General features: G+C 38.9%; 2 protein-coding genes across 2 annotated transcripts; both read left to right on the forward strand.

The window, feature by feature from the left end:
- Nucleotides 1-2,261: 2,261 nt before the first annotated feature.
- On the forward strand, nucleotides 2,262-9,950 carry yod1 (YOD1 deubiquitinase). The gene is made up of 3 exons (XM_061726925.1): nucleotides 2,262-2,324; nucleotides 5,851-6,063; nucleotides 7,585-9,950. The coding sequence occupies exons 1-3, from the start codon at nucleotides 2,264-2,266 to the stop codon at nucleotides 8,277-8,279; spliced, it is 969 nt and encodes a 322-aa protein (XP_061582909.1). The 5' UTR covers nucleotides 2,262-2,263; the 3' UTR covers nucleotides 8,280-9,950.
- Nucleotides 9,951-11,904: 1,954 nt separating this feature from the next.
- On the forward strand, nucleotides 11,905-18,472 carry zgc:158258 (uncharacterized protein LOC791186 homolog). Its single transcript, XM_061726926.1, has 4 exons — nucleotides 11,905-11,957; nucleotides 14,580-14,733; nucleotides 14,941-15,136; nucleotides 15,251-18,472. Exons 2-4 carry the CDS (start codon nucleotides 14,629-14,631, stop codon nucleotides 16,387-16,389), a joined length of 1,440 nt encoding a protein of 479 aa, XP_061582910.1. The 5' UTR covers nucleotides 11,905-11,957; nucleotides 14,580-14,628; the 3' UTR covers nucleotides 16,390-18,472.
- Nucleotides 18,473-18,677: the final 205 nt, after the last annotated feature.

Consider the following 18,677-nt stretch of genomic DNA (forward strand, 5'->3'; position numbering starts at 1 on the left):
AAGGCTGAAATATGGTTCTGTGTCAAAACGACGCCGTGCCTACGGCGTGTGGTTTGGGTCGACGCAGACCACATGCCGTCACCTGCGCCGTCACTGACGTGCACCTCCCGAAAATTGTAACTACGCATCGAGCGACGCAGACCACACGCAGACGGAGAGGGCTGTGATTAGTTCACTTGGAAGCGAAGCATTTCCGGTTTCCCGTTTGAAGCAGTTGTGAACTTTCAGGGCTCTTTTCTTCATTTATGTGTGATGTTTTTTGTTTTGTTTTTTTGCACGATAGTTGTCCTTATCTCTTTGATTCACTGTGACCGGAAAACGTCGGATAAACCATTCAGAAAAAGATCGCTAACTAGCGGTCGCGGGGGGGTACTGCACCGCGACGAAATGCAGAGGTGGAAAAAGTACAAAAATATTGTACTTAAGTAAAAGTACAAATTTTCTGCTTGAAAATTACTTAAGTAAAAGTAAAAAGTACCCATTAAGAAAATTACTTAAGTAAAAGTATAAAAGTACCTCAAATTAAATATAATAAAGTACCAAAAGTACATGGTGTAAAATGTACTTAAGTACAAAAGTAAAAAGTACAAAGTACAAAGTACAAAATTCAAAGTACAAAATTATTTTCAAAAGGATTGCAAAGAAATGAAGAATCCAAGAATTGGTGATATTATTCTGACCCCTTTAGCGTTTGTTTCCATTACCCCTTTTTAATTTCGTCGGCTTGAGCGTCGGCTGCCGCTCAAGGCTGATTTATGGTTCCGCGTTACACCAACGCAGAGCCTACGGCGTAGGGTACGCGGCGACACGCACCGTACGGTGCGCTTCGCCGCGTACCCTACGCCGTACCTTACGGCGTAGGCTCTGCGTCGATTTAACGCGGACCGATAATTCAGGCTACAGTCTTCATTGGTCCTCGACGCGACGGCGGTTCCTCCGGCCTTTCCGGCCCGCCTCTGTGGCGCAACTCTCCCGGGGGCTGCGGCTCCTTCTCGGGGAGGCCGAGTCTCCCCGTCTGCCCCAGGTGTCTCGCATGGATCTATAATATTAACGGTATTAAAGGTGTCTCGTCACGGACCCGCCGCCGGGCAATCACGGGCAATTCACTCGCCCCCCTTCCTTCCCGTCCGCCTTATGGTTCCGCGTTAAATCGACGCACACCTACGCCGTAGGCTACGGCGTAGGAAGTGCGTCGCCGCGTACCCTACGCCGTAGCTCTGCGCCGGTGTAACGCGGAACCATAAATCATCCCCCGCTGTGCTGTTCTCATGGCTTTAATTTGTAGCGAGTAACGACGTGTCCAATTTTAAATGTAGCGGATTAAAAGTACGATTTTTTCCTTGAAAATGTAACGAAGTAAAAGTAAAAGTACAGAAAAATGAAATAAAAGTACAAATTCTCAAAAATCTTACTTAAGTACAATAACGAAGTACTTGTACTTCGTTACTTTACACCACTGACGGATGGAGTGACGGAGTCCGAAGGGTTCACGACAGCGTCACGGTGACGGCGTGTGCTCTGCGTTGGTTTGACGCAGAACCTTAATTCAGCCTTTACACTCACAAGGCTGCCAACACGGCCGCCGCGTCCCAGAATGCACCTTGGTGACCAAGCCCTATTGTGTGTTTTGGTTGGTTTTTTTTCGGTGGGGGGTGGCCTCAAATTAACATTTTGAGACCTGGAACTGGCATTTTGTGGTCTTAAAATACTATTTTGTTCCTTCAAATTATTTTTTTATTATTATTATTATTTATTTATTTTCATTTATTTTTTTTGTGTGTGTGGGCCTGTGGGGGGGGGTAATTTGAGAAAGTAGTTGACAAATATTAATCTGAGCCTGTAGTGGCCACTCACGAGCAGGACACTGTTTAACTGTTTAACTGTTTAGGTTAGAATTCACAAGAATCTAGCCGTTATTAATGATGACGATGTGTTTTCTGTTGTTTAAGTTACCAACGGTAACAGAACACCAACAGAAAACACATCGTTAATAACGGCTAGATTCTTGTGAATTCTAACCTAAACAGTTAAACAGTGTCCTGCTCGTGAGTGGCCACTACAAGCCCACAAAATACTATTTGTATCATCTGTCACCCAACAGAACACAGACGTCCACCATCAACACGGGTTAAGCCTGATTTGTGGTTAAATCGACGGCGTAGCCTACGGCGTAGGGTACGCGGCGACGCGCACCGTACGTTGCAGGGAGCGGCGTCGTTTTGACGCAGAACCATAAATCAGCCTTTACCCACCAGGGAGCGTGATGACGTCACGACGCACGGCGACGTCAGTTCCTCAGTTCGAGCGCATCGTCGGTCCGGCAGGTTAGTAAACACAATCCCTCGCTTTAGAGTTGGTTAAAACTCCGCTTATTTATAAATATTTGTGAGTCGTCAAACAACGGTTTTATCAAAGCCCAAACGTCTGCGGATTTAGTTTTTATACGAACTATCCACTCAACGCTAAGTTAGCATGCTAACAGTAGCAGATGATAACGTGGTTCTTGTAAACGCGCTCAGCTGTTTTTCTTCAGATATCTTCATTCTTTAGGGTAACTATGTTTTATTAGACTAGAACTGTTATTATTGAAACCGTAGTTTGCTCAGTGTGGCCCTGAATTAACTAGTTTACCAGCTGGTGTTTAGCCTGTGCTGCTGCTGTTGATGCTGGAACAAAGAAACTGAACCTGATCAGCTGTTTCCACTTTTCTCACAGTCTCAGCAGTCTAGTTGTTCTGCCAGGCCCATGTAACCGCTGCTGTTATCCTACACTTCTATTCTATCTTATTTATACAGCGTCTTTTAAAACAGAAGTTGTCTAAGATCTTTCCAGAGAACCAGAACCCCCGAGCAATTATTACTTAAACATAAACAATGGCAGGTAAAAACTCCCCTTTAGGAGGAAAGAAACCTGGACCAGGACCTGGATCATAAAGGGGGGACTCTGGCCAGTTGGGCAGAGCAGGAAAAGAGAGACCAGACAGAGAAAGGAAAGACACAGGCACACTGTAAATCCGTGGTCGTCGAGATCAATCAATCAATCAATCAATAACTTTATTTGTCCCCAATGGGGCAATTAATCTTGCAGCAATATGTAGACATATACACATAGTAAAAAAAAAATCCAAGCCCCACAACAGCTACCGTTTCTTCATGGAATTGAGAAGGGAGATGGCAGAAGGTACAAAAGAATGTTTATATCTGTTAGTTTTGAGAAGTGGAAGTCTGAGCAATGTACCCGATGGAAGAAACTGAAACTCTTGGTGTAGAGCAGTGGTTCTCAAATGGGGGTACGTGAGATTTTAAAATATACATATATTTAAAAAGTAGCATCCATGCAAAAATCCTTTAAAAATAAATATTTCATAAATAATTGAGGAAAATATAAGTCTAAATTCATAAAATGAATTTTATCTTCAGGAGTAGGCTTATAACTTATTATCCTAAAACCCCAGAGTATCTCCCACACCGGGATGGTTTCACCTAACCTGTCAAATGCCACCTGGCTTCACCTGTCAATCACTTGGACCAACGATGGAGTCGTGGTTGAAGCATAGCAGCAATATTTTTATATTTAATAAATAAGTTACTGATGGCACAGTGCTCTGTTTTAAGTCTTTTTTTTTTTTTTACAACCAAAAGTTCTTTGCGCTGGTTAGGGGGTACTTGGCAAAAAAAATATTTCACAGGAGGTACATCACTGAAAAAAGGTTGAGGACCACTGGTGTAGAGGATGGGAACAGTCTGATAGGATAGTTTTTGCTTTCCTATACAGCTGTTTGTTATACAGGTTCTGTAGAGTCACCTGAGCAGAGCCAATTATTTTGCTACAGACATTAACCACCTTGGTAAGAACAGTTTTCTGCTTTACCCTAAGTGATGAAAACCAACAAATGAAAGAAAAAGTTAATACAGACTCAATGAAAGAGCGATAAAACATGGACATAAAGGATGAATCAACATGGAATTTGGACAGTTTTCTAAGACAGTACAGACGCTGCTGACCTTTCTTGTAAATTAAGTTGGTGTTACTCTCAAATGTCAGCTTATTGTCTATTATAGTTCCCAGATACTTATAGGACTCTAAAAGGAGATCTACTGTCCTGCATGTTTCAGATGTTTTCCTGCTTCAGCACAGCTTGATACAAGGAGCTGTGTCAACAACAGAACTGTCCAGACCTTGATAACAAGCTAATGAGGATCATTAATTAGAATCAGGTGTGCTGAGGTCGGAAAACATCCAAAACATGCGGGGCAGTAGATCTTGAGGACCAGGGTTGGTGACCACTGCTGTAAAAGGTACAAAAGACAAGATATATTAGTAATAAATATCTGGGTAGAGCAGGAGAACTAAGAGTTCTATGTAAATATGACTGATACATGGTTGGTTGGTGGACTACAAGGATGACTATATAAACGGATGTGGACAGCAGACACTGAGGTGGTCAGAGGACGGGACTGCAGGTCAGGATGTCAGTAGATATCCAACTGGGACATCTATACAGACATGTGGAAGCAGCAGTGGGACGATCAGAGGGGGGGACTGCAAAAACTAAACTAAAAAATGGAAGAGAGAAGGGTGAGGTGCACCGCCCAGTGGATCATGCCGGTGCCCCCCTGCAGCATAGCCTATATATCTACCACAAAGTTATGTGGTATTGTAGTCTTGTTCTACAGCCACAGCTATGACTACTGACTAACACACTAGAGTTTACACTAACTAGAGGCTTTACTAAACAGAAACGTTTTAAGTGACCAGCCACAATTGAGAAACTAGGTTAGTGTCTGCAACTTCAGGTTGCTACACAGAGAAAAATGTCCAAGAAAACACGTCTGTTGGGACCAAAATGCAGCCAATCAGTCAGTGGTAGAGAAATAGACTGTAGGTCAAATAAGTGAGGATGGTAACATCCCACACACTATACATGCAGAATGATATCGATGCATTTAAATAAAAAGCGTCAACAAATAGAATAGAATATAAGATCTTTCTGCCACATCTCTCAATCACAAAGATGTTTTAAAACATATCATGGGTAGTTTATATTAGAATGGCAGTAGAAGTAATTTCAATATGATGGGATATTAATACATGGCTCAAAAAATTAAAGGAACGTCAGATAACCACATCAGATATCAGTGGAAATTTAAAAAAATAAATAAATTGTGCTGGATGTCTGTACTTATGGACTGAGTAATGTGTAAGGAATTAAAGGATACCACATTCTTGGATGGAAATGAAAATTAACAACCTACCAAGGGCTGAACTCAAAAACACCAAGAAAATCAAAGTGAAAACATGAAAAAACTGTAAGCAGGCTTGTCCAATATGCTGAAATCTCATTGTAGCATTTCAGAGTAGTTTTCAGTATTGTGCCTGGCCCTGTTATGTGCTTCTATGTATGCCTGACAAGGTCAGCCATGCTCCTAACAAGATGCCAGATCAAGACATCACTGATCTCATGGACTGTGAGGAGTTGGACTGCCTGGTCAACCTCTGTAGGGTCCAGGTGTCGCCTCATACTACCAGTACTGACGTTGTAGTTTAAAAAAGTAGTTAAAAAAAAAATCAGGAAAAGATGATGAGTGTAAAAAAAAAATAAAAAATATATAGCCTCAACCTGGTTGTCTTATTCAATATCACAAAATCAAAGGAAACTAAAACAAAAAAAAAAAACTGTTCCTTTAGCATTATGAGCAGCTTATCCTATAAACACCACCTAGGTTTTTGTAGTCATTTACAAATGCAGATGATGATAACTTTTTTTCAAACAATTATTATTGACAATAAGAAACGTTCTTATGAAATAATGAATGCACATCAAATTTTCACCATCTTGTGTTTTTGCAGGCAGGATGTTGCGGCTTCGCTGTAAGACCAAAAATGGGAGCCACATAATGCAGGGTTTGACTCATCAGTCCTGTGTGCTGGAGTTGAAGAGGAAGGTGGAGGAGCTGACAGGGATACCTTGTGACGTGCAAAAAATAATGGTTGGTTACCCACCATCCAGCCTTGATCTTCGAAATGGAGATGCTCATCTAAAGGACTACCCAATCAAATCAGGTATGCTGTGAAATTCTCTGTTTATTGTATATAACTATTTTCTCAAATAGCCTGAAGCTTTTTTTTTTAGGATAAAAGTACAATGACTGGGATAATGTTCATGGAGGGTTGTAGATAAATTAGACTTGAAAACAACATTCAGGAACAAAATAGAATGTTTTTAAATCATCCAAAAACAAAATGTATTAAGGATTTTTTTTTTCAGCTCACTTGAGTCAAATTTATTATTTGAATTATTGAATTATTGAATTATTTTTAGAACTCAAAACCATCTTACAATTGGTTTCTATGACTGGCTGACCTTTTAAACAATTAAATGTGGACACTATTAGAATTTAAGTAGATATTTCAAAATCAGCAAACAAATATATTAAGTTCAATTTAAAAAAAAAAAAAAAAAAAGAGCTTATTAAACATTTTTAGCTTATTAAACATTTTTATACTAGAGAGAAGCTCAGTAATTCCTTTTGAGACAGCTCAAACACACGGTGGAAAGGTTCCCCGAGAAACTCAAGCTTATGACAGTATAATTAAGGAATGCTTCATAGATTTATAGGCATCACATACAAGAAAAATTTAAGCCACATGTAAACCTTTACTCTATTTGACTGATGCAGTTTCAGTCCTTGTTTGGAGCCAGAGCTCAATCTCAAACTAGTTGCATTTTAACACTCAGAAAAGCAGCTCCTAACTTGAAAAAGAAGGAAAAAGCTGGTTATAGAGCTGCACAAACTCTGAGCTGACCTAGAAGCTGACCTAGAATCATGAACCACTTACGCCAGGGCTGGGGAGCAGGATTATAGTGACTAAAAAGTTACTAGACCAGAACTGGTCTGCTTGTGGAATCCCAGCATGGATGTTAAGTCACAGCAGCCACATTATCGCATATTCTGAATTCGCAATGCAGCTCCATTTATTCAACCTCGCGTTTGTTTGTTTTTTTTTCCTCCACCTTGTCATTTTGAAATGCTGACTGTGACAATTCTTTTTAACCCTGCCTACAAGTATTATATGTAGTATATTGCAGATGGCGCTTTTAAAACGCTCAATGGTGTTTTCAACTGTATTCATCAACACAAGCTGGTGATGAAAAGACAAACCTTTCCTTAGCAGACAGTTCTCAAAGGCTTAAAACAACGCAATTGGACTTCCCTTTTTTCCTGAAAAAGGATGCTTTCTCGATGGAAGTGTCTTCTTGGTCTCTGGTACTTCAGAAGTCCAGGATTATCTGTACGAAGGATCAGAACTGCTGGGACAGATCTATACATTTATGTAGTGACTTTTGTTCTTTAACCTGTTGAAATGCAAATTGATCATTTTAAAGATTTTCAAATTGAACCCATTCTGAATTTGTGAATGAGGTGATCTATTGGATTCTATTAATCCTACTTCATGTATAGGCAAAAAACTCACATTGATATATAAAGTAATGTTTTACCTTCTTTGTTTTCTGAACCAAAGTCTGACCAAGAAGAACAGTGTTGTGTCATTGATGTGTCACTGTTGTGTTCTCCCCTGCAGGAGACACACTCATTGTTGAGGAAGAGAAAAACAAGCCAAAGCTTCAGAATACACCCATTGTGAAATCACCACACCTGGAAGCCTCACCTGTGCTGGCACGTCGAGTTGTCCCAGCGGACAACTCCTGCCTTTTCACCAGCGTTTATTATGTCGTGGAGGGGGGAGTGTACGAACCCACTTGTGCCCCAGAGATGCGTGGCCTTATTGCCCAGATAGTGTCGAGTGACCCTGCGGCTTACTCTGAAGCGGTGCTGGGAAAAACCAACGAGGAGTACTGCGCTTGGATAAAACGCGACGATACCTGGGGAGGTGCGATCGAGGTCTCCATCCTGTCCAAGTTTTACCAGTGTGAGATCTGTGTGGTAGACACTCAGACTGTCCGAGTAGATAGATTCGGGGAGGATGCCGGCTACCACAAACGCGTGATGCTCATCTATGACGGTATCCATTACGACCCGCTGCAGAAAGAGATCCCCGGTTCCGACACGCCGCCTCAAACTATCTTCTCCACCACAGATGACATAATCTTGGCCCAGGCCCTTGAATTGGCGGACGAAGCTCGCCGCAAGCGGCAGTTCACAGACGTTAACCGCTTTGCGTTGCGCTGCATGGTATGCCAGACGGGCCTGGTGGGACAAAAGGAGGCCCGTGAGCATGCCAAGGAAACGGGCCACACCAATTTTGGGGAAGTGTGAAAGTTGTATGATGTTTTCTGAGTCGTTAAAAACAACCACCAAACCCCCCTGTGCCCTCTGTCTGGCAACTTTGTTGGTTCGTCTGCTTGTGTGATCCTCTACCTCACATTACCCTGTGACATTATTGGAGAATCTGCACACACTGTTCAACCTCAAACATGTTCAGTATTACTTTTTAACTGCTGAAATCTCTTAAAAGTCAGAAACTCTACTGAAGTGCTCCAATGTCACTAAAAAAGTTGTGTTAGTCTGTTTCAGATGGGATCAGTAAAAGTTCGCAAACAATTCCTAGAGTTTGTTTTGATTTGTTCTGGTTACTTAACTTTGAGATAAACCTAATGGTGGCACATGTGTTGAGGGAAAGATTCACCAGATAGCCACTGGCAAACGTATGTCAGACTAAACTTGGATGTGCTAAAGTTCCACTACAAAGCTCTGCATAGAGTGTAAAACAACCACTACGAATTATTTGCACTGCAATGTGATTCCATGTACTGTTGTCTTAATCACAGCACAGCAAGTATGACTGTTACTCATCATATTGGTTTTTATGATTTTAATTTTTGTCTTTTGTGGACAGATTTTAGAAATTCATCCAATAATGTGACTATTTGGTTTGACTCAGTTTTTCAATGTGTAATGTGTTATTTCTAAGCTGGAGTCATCCATGTACACATGTGCTTTTAGTGTTATAACTGAATTTATTAAACAGTGGCCACCAAGACTGAGGTTAAGCATTTTGAAGTATAGTGTCATAGAGAAAATTGTGGTTCAAGTTAGATCAGCCGTGCTACTTTGCCGTTATGCTTGTTCTTTTGCTGTAAGAACAATTGCTGCGCATTTGGAAAAATTGAGGCATTTGAGTGTAACAAATCAAGGAAAGCTGTGCAGTGCATTGATCAGAAATCTGAAACAAATCCAAGACTTGCTGGAGGAGATCTGTTCTACTCAATGCATTCACTTTTCAGGGACAATTTGCATTATGTACTTTTTTTTTTCCTTTTTTTTTTTTTTTTTTTTTTAATCAACATCAACCATTTACCTTTTCTTCTACTATTTAAGTTGGTTTCTTGAATTATGAATACAAGCACATATTGGTTTAATATGTATTGTGGGCTATGCAGACATTAACACTGTTTCACTGTATGTTTTGCACAACTGGAAACATATTCTCTCATTTTTAGACATCTTTTTGCATGCACCTAATATTAAAAATCACGTCAAAAGTGGAAGAGGCCATGAAGATCATTGTTTTTCTTTTCCTTTTTTAACATTTTTTAAAGGTACTTTTCATTGTGGCCTCACAATGCAGGAGCAGTATTTGATGACAGTATTGATTACACGTGGATGCCAAAAACAAAACGTTTTAAAGGGGGTGACATGATTGTTTTAAATAAAAGTTCAAACTCAAATGGTGGTAGGATTTAATGAAAGGCAATGCAAGATTTGTCTGTTTTTATGCAAAATGTTCATTTATGTTTGGTAGTTTAATTTTTAACAGTGATTAAGGATTAATCAGGTTGCATAGAGATGGAAATGGAATGGCTGGTTTGCATTAAGTTCTCACAACTAACAACAATGAATGTTGCACACAAAGTACTATAGATGAACTGGATTTACTTGATTTTTTTTTTCTTAAATGTGGTCACAAATAAAAGCGATAGCCAACAATGTTGTGCATGAATCTTTGTATGAACGATTTCCTGGCACATTTACTCACAAACCTGCGTTACAAGTTTGTTTCATTCTTGTGATAACTGTCATAGTTTTAGTCAGACTTGTTGTACATTGTCTGCTGCAGTATGTGAACAGAAAATGCAAAACCTTTTAAACAAAAGCTGCTTTTATGCTTTTTCAAATTAGTTATTTATTTTTCAGGAACAAAGGCAAGATATACATTTTGAATAAGTTATTAATATAGATTTATATCTGTTTACTCTTATTGTTTTTAATGTTTTAACTTATAAACAAACACTGTCCCTGGGTGGGGGAAAACACTTTCTATGCCGTAATTCCAGGATTACGCTAGATTTTATTTTAAGGTACCCATTCTTAATAAGATTACAGCTTTGTTTAGTCACTGTTGACCAACTGTCACTGTTATCCGCTGCCAGTAAGAAGAACCCATGTATAAAAAAGGAAAGTGTTGGTTTCCTTTAGTGACATCTTCAATTTTATAAGAGACGTTGATTATTGAAAAACTGTTTTTTTCCTTGTTTGTTTTAAGCTATATATAAGTTTGCCTCACAATTTCCATTTGTTCATTTCTTTTCATAATTTACATTTTCTGGCTTTTTATTTTGAAACAAGATTCTGCGGCTGATTGAACCGTTAGGTGCACATACACTGAAAAAAATAAATCTAAGCGTATGTAAATATAACATTTAAATCTGTGATATTAACAATTAAAAATGAAGTTTGTTGCTTTACATGAATACATCTAGTTTTGAACCTAATCTGCATTTGTTCAAAAAAACAAAACATTGTGCATTTTTTCCTTAACAAGCAGTATTTATGTAATCCCACGCAATATTTTCATTTACACACAAACAAGCAATGATCTTGTTGTATTTACCTTTCCTTTAACAATTTTAATCTATTGGGCAGATTGACCAACGTTTAGATGAAACATGCTTTATTTGTTTAAGTAGAACACCACAGTAAAAGATATCTTGCTTGATCTACTTTTAAAAAATGAAGGCGACTTTTTCGCATGATTTTTATGTAGATCAAGATATACTACTCAATTTTAAGTATGAACAAAACTAATTTGCAAGTAAAGTCAACTTAATTTTTTTCTTTTTTTTCCTTTCCTTTTTTTTTTTTTTTTTTTTTTTGTTTTTTCCTTTTTTTCTTTTTTTTTTTCCTTTTTTTCTTTTTTTTCTTTTTAAAGTCAAATTCATTTGGATAAATAAAGTAAACTTAACACAATTGAGTTGACTGTACTTGCAAAATGTATTATTTACATACATAAAATTAAGTCGTTTATACAAAAACTAGTCTTTCTTGATCTACATAATAATCTCATGCAAAAAGTACAAAAAGGCAAGGCAAGGCAAATGTATTTATATAGCACAATTCAACACAGGGTAATTCAAAGTGCTTTACATTGACATAAAAGCGGCAGGACATAATTAGACAGTAAATAACAAATAAGATTGAAAAAATTAAGAATAAGATGATAAGAAAAGAAGTAAAATAATAAAAAAGCACAAGCTGTTAAAAATAAGAGCAGTAGAATACAGCAGGTAAGTCTAATTTAGGAGTACGTTTGAGTAAACAGTAATGTTTTTTTTTAAGGAAAAAGCACAGTATTTGTGTCAGTGTATGAATGTTTTTCCTCCCAAATGTAGAGTCAAACTTGATCATGAGCAGATAAAACATCTGCCTCTAGAAGTAAGACAGGCTGATAATAATATTCATACACGTTAAACACTTAATCATAATTTAACACGACGACCTAATTAAACCCGAGCGTGTGAAACACAGCAGCTGTTGCCATGGTGACGCCGAGGGCTCCTGTCCGGTCTTAATGAGAATGCTGCTCTCTGATTGGCTGGAAGCTTAGCGCACAACGTCCACACAGGTGTCACGGAGCGTCGCGCGCCCGTCGCCTTCAGTCGTGACCAGATCGGAGGATGAGGATTCTACCTGTAGACGCCTCCGCGACCCGCACAGGTAGGACATTTTTGCGTATTACGCACATTTAAGTACCTGCATACTCATCATGCACCACAACAGATGAATATCAGCTGAGTCGAACTATTTTGACCTAAAGAAATCTTCATTTTTTTTTTTTTAATTTAACATCTGTATTTGTGTTTCGTGTCATATTTATTATATACACAATGGGTTAAAATGTTTTGCTCTCAAAACTCTTATTTTGTGGTGCAATGTCTTTGTATAAGATAAGATAAGATAAGATAAGATAGTCCTTTTATTACTCCCTCAATGGGGAAACTCAGTATTAGCAGCAGTACACTTAACACACATATACTTAACACCTCCAGTGATAAATACATGCTTAAAAAAAATAAGAAGAAAATGAACAATGTCTCAGTTGGTTATATAATCCTCGTCAAACAATGCATATAGATAAGAGCAGCCCGGCCAGCTGCTGTTTTACAGCAACAATCAAACTGGGTGGGGGGAGTCTCCTGTGACTGGACCAGAGGTAAATGTGGTGGTTAACTTTATTGCTTTAACCTCTGAATCATAGTTTTCAAGTGATAAGCTTATCTAATTTTTTTTTTACTTTGGCTACTGTATTTTGTTTATATTCATCAAGATACATTTATAAAGGTGTTTGGAATAATAATGGAGGCACAGCACATAAGAGTCATTAACAATCTGTCAGTCTAAGATATGATCCAAATTCATCAAAAGGTTTTCAGTTACCAGTAATTGTTACTGACTCGCGTTTTTCATGTGATCAGCTCAGGTTGTGTCAGGTTTAATCATAATAAATCTTTTCAAAAAGTCAGATTCTTTCCCGTAGGTCTGCAGTTGGACCCATGGGGACAGATAAGGGGGCGGTGGGGGCTTTAAAGTTATGGACAGGAGTGACAGGGCAGCTCATGCAGAGAACAGGATAGCTTTTGTGCTTCTTTCACTCTATCTGGAACCCCTTTCCTATCAGGTGTCGAAATTTATCCCAAGGTCAAATTCTTCGCTCCATAATCAGAAAAGGGGGTCTTTATACTAAAACACCAGTTTCCCTTATATAAGAGTAACAAAGACATTTGTTTAATCTGTTTTTTATAAAGAAATAAAGAAAACAAGCTCAAAAAGCTGTAAAACCCCTGTTTCTTTAGTTTGTAATTGCGTTTTGCAGGATATGAAGTATCAGGGAGATGCTTTGTGTGGCAATTTTATTGAAGGACCACCAAAATATCCTAATACGAGGATTTTATAGTAAGACCACGTGGTTAAAGTGTGTATCGTATAGCCTTCAGTAGATCATTGCTGCTGGCTTCCATGTCCAGTTAAACTGATCCGGTGAAGGAAGATTAGGAGTGCCATGTGTGCTGTAATCCAAGTCACATGCAGTGGGACTAGTTAGAGACTTGTCACACGCAGCGATGACAGCCTGTCAGTGGGCAAACGTTTATAGATGTTGTGCATTCCAGGCACACCACAGTGTCACAGAAGTGTCCGTAGTGTGAAGACAAAATATTTCTGTCAAAATATGGAAAATAAACGGTATGTTACATGAAGTTTTTAAGGCACTACCAAAGTGGTGATGGTCAGTAAATTACATTACATCCCTGAACATCACTGCCAGTGTGCACCTGCTAGAAGGGTGAACATTTTAATATTACAGCACTTAAGATCTTATATAAGACAACACAGTTGGTCAAAGTGCTGAACACAAACATGGCAACAAGTAAAACACAACTGACCTATAAACGCGTAAAAATCAAATATAAAACATGAACGCGTAAAACCAATAAAACAATAAAAATCCATATATTTGCAATGTTGGTACAGTTGTGCGTTTACGCCTTTGCTGTTTTTTGTGCTGACATATGTTTTGAAACAGCTCACTTCCCAATAAAACAGTTTTTATTTGTGCTTTTTTCTGGCTCTGACGTCATGCGGCAGAACTACGCATCAACAAACAAAGTTGCTATCAGCAGTTATTTACAAACCATTTCCTTAGAGTCAAAATATTTCATACCTTTGATGTTGCCTGAAAGAAATGACTGTACATGTGTAGTTAAATAAAACAGTTCTGTAATTTCCATGATATTTATACATTAAATATTCACTCAGAGGAAAAAAAAACAAAAACATCTTTTTGACTAATGTCAATAGACTAAATGAGATAATTTGTCTCAGAAATAAAAGCCAGTGTAGCAACACCTTAAATCATTTTATTTAAGAACCAAAACGTAGCTTTTACCGCTGAATACTTTATTCATGAGTATTCATTATATTAAGAGAGAGGAGTTTGAGGAAGGTAGCTTTCATTAGCAATATTTTTACATCTTGTGTCAAATTAACTCTAAAATTATAATTATACTGCAAACTACATAAACTAAGACTAATATGGAAAATCTATAAACCAAAAAGTTATTATAAATTATCAATGATTTATTAGATTGGCCCTTTTTGCAAATATTACAAATCACTGCACAATGTGGTCACTAGGTAAGACAGTGAGCTTGTGGTGTTTAACAGACTATTCCCATGTTTCATGTCTAGAAACCTGGTTCAGTAAGCAGACTATTCTTTTCAAACAATTGTTCCTTTCTTTAAAAGTTATAATAGAAGTTTTCCTTTATTCTGTTTTCATAGACTAAAGCAGCTGCCTGTGCATCTATCTCTGAATAAGTAGAGCACTAAGATGCCCAAAAGCGATACCTGGCCAGGTGGCACCGGAATGGAGACTATGACTAGCATGGACAGCGCTGGAAGCTGCGACAGTGTTGTCAGTGGCAATTCTGGCTGTGTAAGTAAACCAAGTTTACTGTCATAATATAAGAAACTATATAATTCTTTTGCAGTTCATCATAACTGCAGCTGTTAAGATAATATGATGCCGCTAACAGATTGAAACCATAAAGCCAAGGGTGTGTCTCCATTGCTCGACTTGAAAAAAACGTTGCCACTTTTGGGTTTGGGAGTTTGTTTCACCATCAATTTGTCTGCATTTCAGAGCGATGATAGTCTAGATTACCTGTCTGCGGAGGAAAAGGCTTGTATCATGTTTCTGGAAGAGACTATTGAGTCTTTGGATGCCGAGGAGGATAGTGGACTATCCAACGATGAACCTGACCAACTGCCCAATTTTGGAAACCTGCAAACCAAACTCGCTGACCTCTCAGCCTCTATGAGCAAAAGCAAGTTCAACAGTGAGTTAATCCGTGAGGACAGGTGTAGGATTAGTGGTGCATTATTAGTTAAAGGACTTTGAAGAGGGATACCTTTTATTTCTCGTAGCAAACATCTTCAAATTTGTTTTTCAGGTTCAGAGAAACCTGCTTCCAGGGAACAAATCAAGAAAAATGTTGACACTCATCCCATGCAGAGCTACCTGGTTCCGACCCCTCTTATTGTGGCAAGCAGTTCTCTGGGTTCTGGTACCTGTACCAAACCGGTCTCTCCTACAGGGATGTCTCAGTTCATGCCGAAGAATTACAGATCTGCTCACAAACACAACGAAAAACCTCCACCAATACCTTCAGAGGTTAATGTCGCGGTACCCGCCTCCACAAAACCCAAAGACCCTTCATTCAGGACAGCTGAAGTTCCTTTACTTAGAGGACCTCTGTCCTACGATGCACTAAATCATTTACGGAGGAATGCCTCCACAAAGAAGACACCTTTATGTCCTTCAGTGGACCACACCATAGAGTTTGATAAACGTCATTCTGCCGCAGTGAAAGACCCGAACTTTGGAAATTTCCAAAGATCTGAAAAATTCCAGTCTGAGGTCTCCAAGTCTAAGACAGAGCCCCCCGTTGTCCCCCCAAAACCCACCAAAATTCCTGTAAACATTCCTGGGAAAACCCAAATTGAAGGAAACGCAGCGTCACATTTTTCAAACAGTGTCAAGCATTCAACGGATCCCAAAGTAGTGAGACTTGAAGCTTTGCAGAAGCTTGGTCTCTTAAAAGACGAAGAGCCAGAAGACGGGGTGGTAGGTCCACCTCCTCCTCCTCCTAAATCTTACCCTTCTTTGGATCCAACATCCAAAAGGTTCGCCAGAGATCCATTTCGTTGTAATCCTTCAAGAAGCCCATCGTGTTACTTCTCTCAGGGTCCCACAGAACCCAAAAGTAAAGTTCTCCACACCAGTGCCAGTTTCCAATACCACACCAGACACGACCAGCAGCCTCTGTCAGAATCCCTTCCCCCTGCTCAGTCCAGTGTGTTGAAGAGAGCCGGTCTGGAGCGCTCTACTAGTCTTGACTACCACGCAATCAACGGAAACGCTCCTGAACCACAACGCAGCTTCTTAGCAAAGCCGGTGAAAACCACAACGACGGATAAGCCTGCATCTGAAAAACCCTCAAACTCAGTGGGATATACTGTGATGGTGGTGCCGGGGATGGGCGCCGATCGCAAGGAGGCTCTCAGAAAGCTTGGACTGCTGAAGAACTGAAGCCAGTAAACGCAGTAATGCAGAAAGAACCATCAGAAACCCACCAGAGTTTCCAGCAGGAATTTTGCACTTGGCACTTTTGAAAACCAAAGCAGAAGAACATAAAGAGAAGAAATTACTTCACAAGAAGTACTAGCACTTGTAATTAAGACTATACAGGGCCGACCCCCACCCTAAAAAAAAAAAATGCCACAAACTAATTTTGCTAGACCAACTTTGACTTTTATTACGGCCCACATTTGCTTTGCTTATTTGTATGTGTATGTAATGTCAGAACATTTAAATCCATCCAGAGCTGCACTAATCCCACAAACACGTGGATGGTGGAACACTGTGTAAAAGTCAGGACTGGACTCTGTGATCCACGTGTGAAAGTAATGTCTCATTCTCTGTGAACCTTTCAAAGTTTGAGCCTAATTGATCCTGACATTGCCATCCTTGATTATGCCTGGATCATCAGGGAAGAAAAAATGTTTTAATAGAAAACCTGGTTATTGTATATGAAGTTGACCTCAACTTTTTGGTAGATCTCACTGAACTGACAGCTAACCACCCAAATCATAATACTTCCCCCACAGGGGAAGTAATGTGAGTCCAAACGTTTATGATCCCCAGCCTTTTTCCCCCAATTAATACCACTGATAAGTAGTTTTCCTAAGGCTGCACAGTTGTTTAGTCGCAATGCTACAAGTTCTGCCATTTATTTTCTTCAATTAGATCTAACTAAACATTGGTTAGATCAAGAAATATTTCTTCCTCAAAGATGATGATTCACCGCTAACCTTCCAGATTTTTTTTACTACACGTTTAGCAGATTGTTACTCAGTTTCAATAGTTTCAACTATCTCCATCATTTGTTTGCTTCATGCAGACAAATCATTTTGAGCTTTCTGAAACAGAGGGATGTATTTTAAATAACGGGATGTTTTCTGACATGGTTATTTCAGGAATTAGTAGATAAAAAGTTCATCAGTTAGGGTTAAATAACATGCTTTCATTTTCAGTTCCATTGTTTTTTTGTGTGTGTATTTAAGACATCTATACTTGCATCTCATCAGTCTCACTTTGTATCAGCCCTAATGCATAACATTTACTGTAGGTGCAATACCTGATTTGGTTAAATTAGCCAAAGATCGTACAGAGATGTGCTGAAATCAGTTGAATTTGTGTCGATTGTTTCATATTCACAGATGTGCCTACAGTTTTCTTGTTTAGTGAAAACCAGGGCTGCAATGTAAAGTAGTAGATTATCTATGCATTTTTTTATTACTGACTATAACATTTAAAAAGAATTGTGTCTTTGGTGTTTTTGCAGTATTTAATCAACTGCAAGATCTTACATGATTTATATCAATGCCTCCTCTGTTCCTTTCCACTTTTATTTATACTGCAAACGTGGGTTATATGCTCTTAGAAATGTAAACATGTTCTTGCTTTCATTCTCTAAAAACTGTTAATCCAGGATGAAAAACAAATGATATGAATATATCAGCACTCTGTAATTTCCATAAATGCCACCGTAAATAGTTTGGATGTAATGTATTGCACATTGAAAGCTTTTATCTTTGCAAAGTCCAAATACAGAATTACACATGCGCTGAGTCCCTGTGCTTCTGTGAGAAAGTTCGGCTCGCAATTTAAATTCTGGAACCTTATTTCTATGAATTTACCTTGAATATTTCATGTTGACTGTTGTATTGGCTTATAACCCACGGGCTCTTTTACCATTACAGCGCTCCCATTACAGAACATCTATGAGCCAGAGCTCCTCGCTACTCATCTTACACACCATTCAGTTGATGAGAAAGCCTGCTCAGCTCTTCTTCCATTATCCGATTATCTTGAGCACCGCCTCCAAACGAAAGCCCTGCTCCAGCTTAGGGCTGTGTTTTCCTTTTCTTCATATCCCCAACAGTTTATCTCATTGGCATATTTTAATGACTGTGACACAACAGTGCGGAAGCCGCTCTTTTAGTATGTTATTAATTACTGCAGGATATTTTAACAATGGCCTAATGTAGTGTTATCGTTCAGCGAGGCAGGAGACTCCAACAGCCCCGTGAGTGTGTATCTGCATGCCAAAGTATCACATTTAAAAAACCTGGTAAGGTTCAAGTATTACAGATGAAGGAATCAGGCCACATGTAGAGAACTGCCTTGCAGACAAGACTTAGTCTATCAGTTTTTGAAAGAAATTAATTTAGTATTTAAGGTGCAGCGATGTTTGTTTAAAAAAAATGACAAAAACAAAGGTCTGCATCCAAGATATTGAAAAAAACTATTCTCAA

Source organism: Cololabis saira, chromosome 8, assembly GCF_033807715.1.
Source record: "Cololabis saira isolate AMF1-May2022 chromosome 8, fColSai1.1, whole genome shotgun sequence".
Taxonomy (NCBI): Eukaryota; Metazoa; Chordata; class Actinopteri; order Beloniformes; family Belonidae; genus Cololabis; species Cololabis saira.

Coding starts and splice junctions, on each gene's coding strand:
- yod1 (XM_061726925.1), top strand. CDS start 2,264: ATGACGTCACGACGCACGGCGACGTCAGTTCCTCAGTTCGAGCGCATC. Junction 2,325..5,850: donor GCGCATCGTCGGTCCGGCAG/GTTAGTAAACAC, acceptor GTGTTTTTGCAG/GCAGGATGTTGCGGCTTCGC. Junction 6,064..7,584: donor GGACTACCCAATCAAATCAG/GTATGCTGTGAA, acceptor TCTCCCCTGCAG/GAGACACACTCATTGTTGAG.
- zgc:158258 (XM_061726926.1), top strand. CDS start 14,629: ATGCCCAAAAGCGATACCTGGCCAGGTGGCACCGGAATGGAGACTATG. Junction 14,734..14,940: donor TCAGTGGCAATTCTGGCTGT/GTAAGTAAACCA, acceptor TCTGCATTTCAG/AGCGATGATAGTCTAGATTA. Junction 15,137..15,250: donor GAGCAAAAGCAAGTTCAACA/GTGAGTTAATCC, acceptor TTTGTTTTTCAG/GTTCAGAGAAACCTGCTTCC.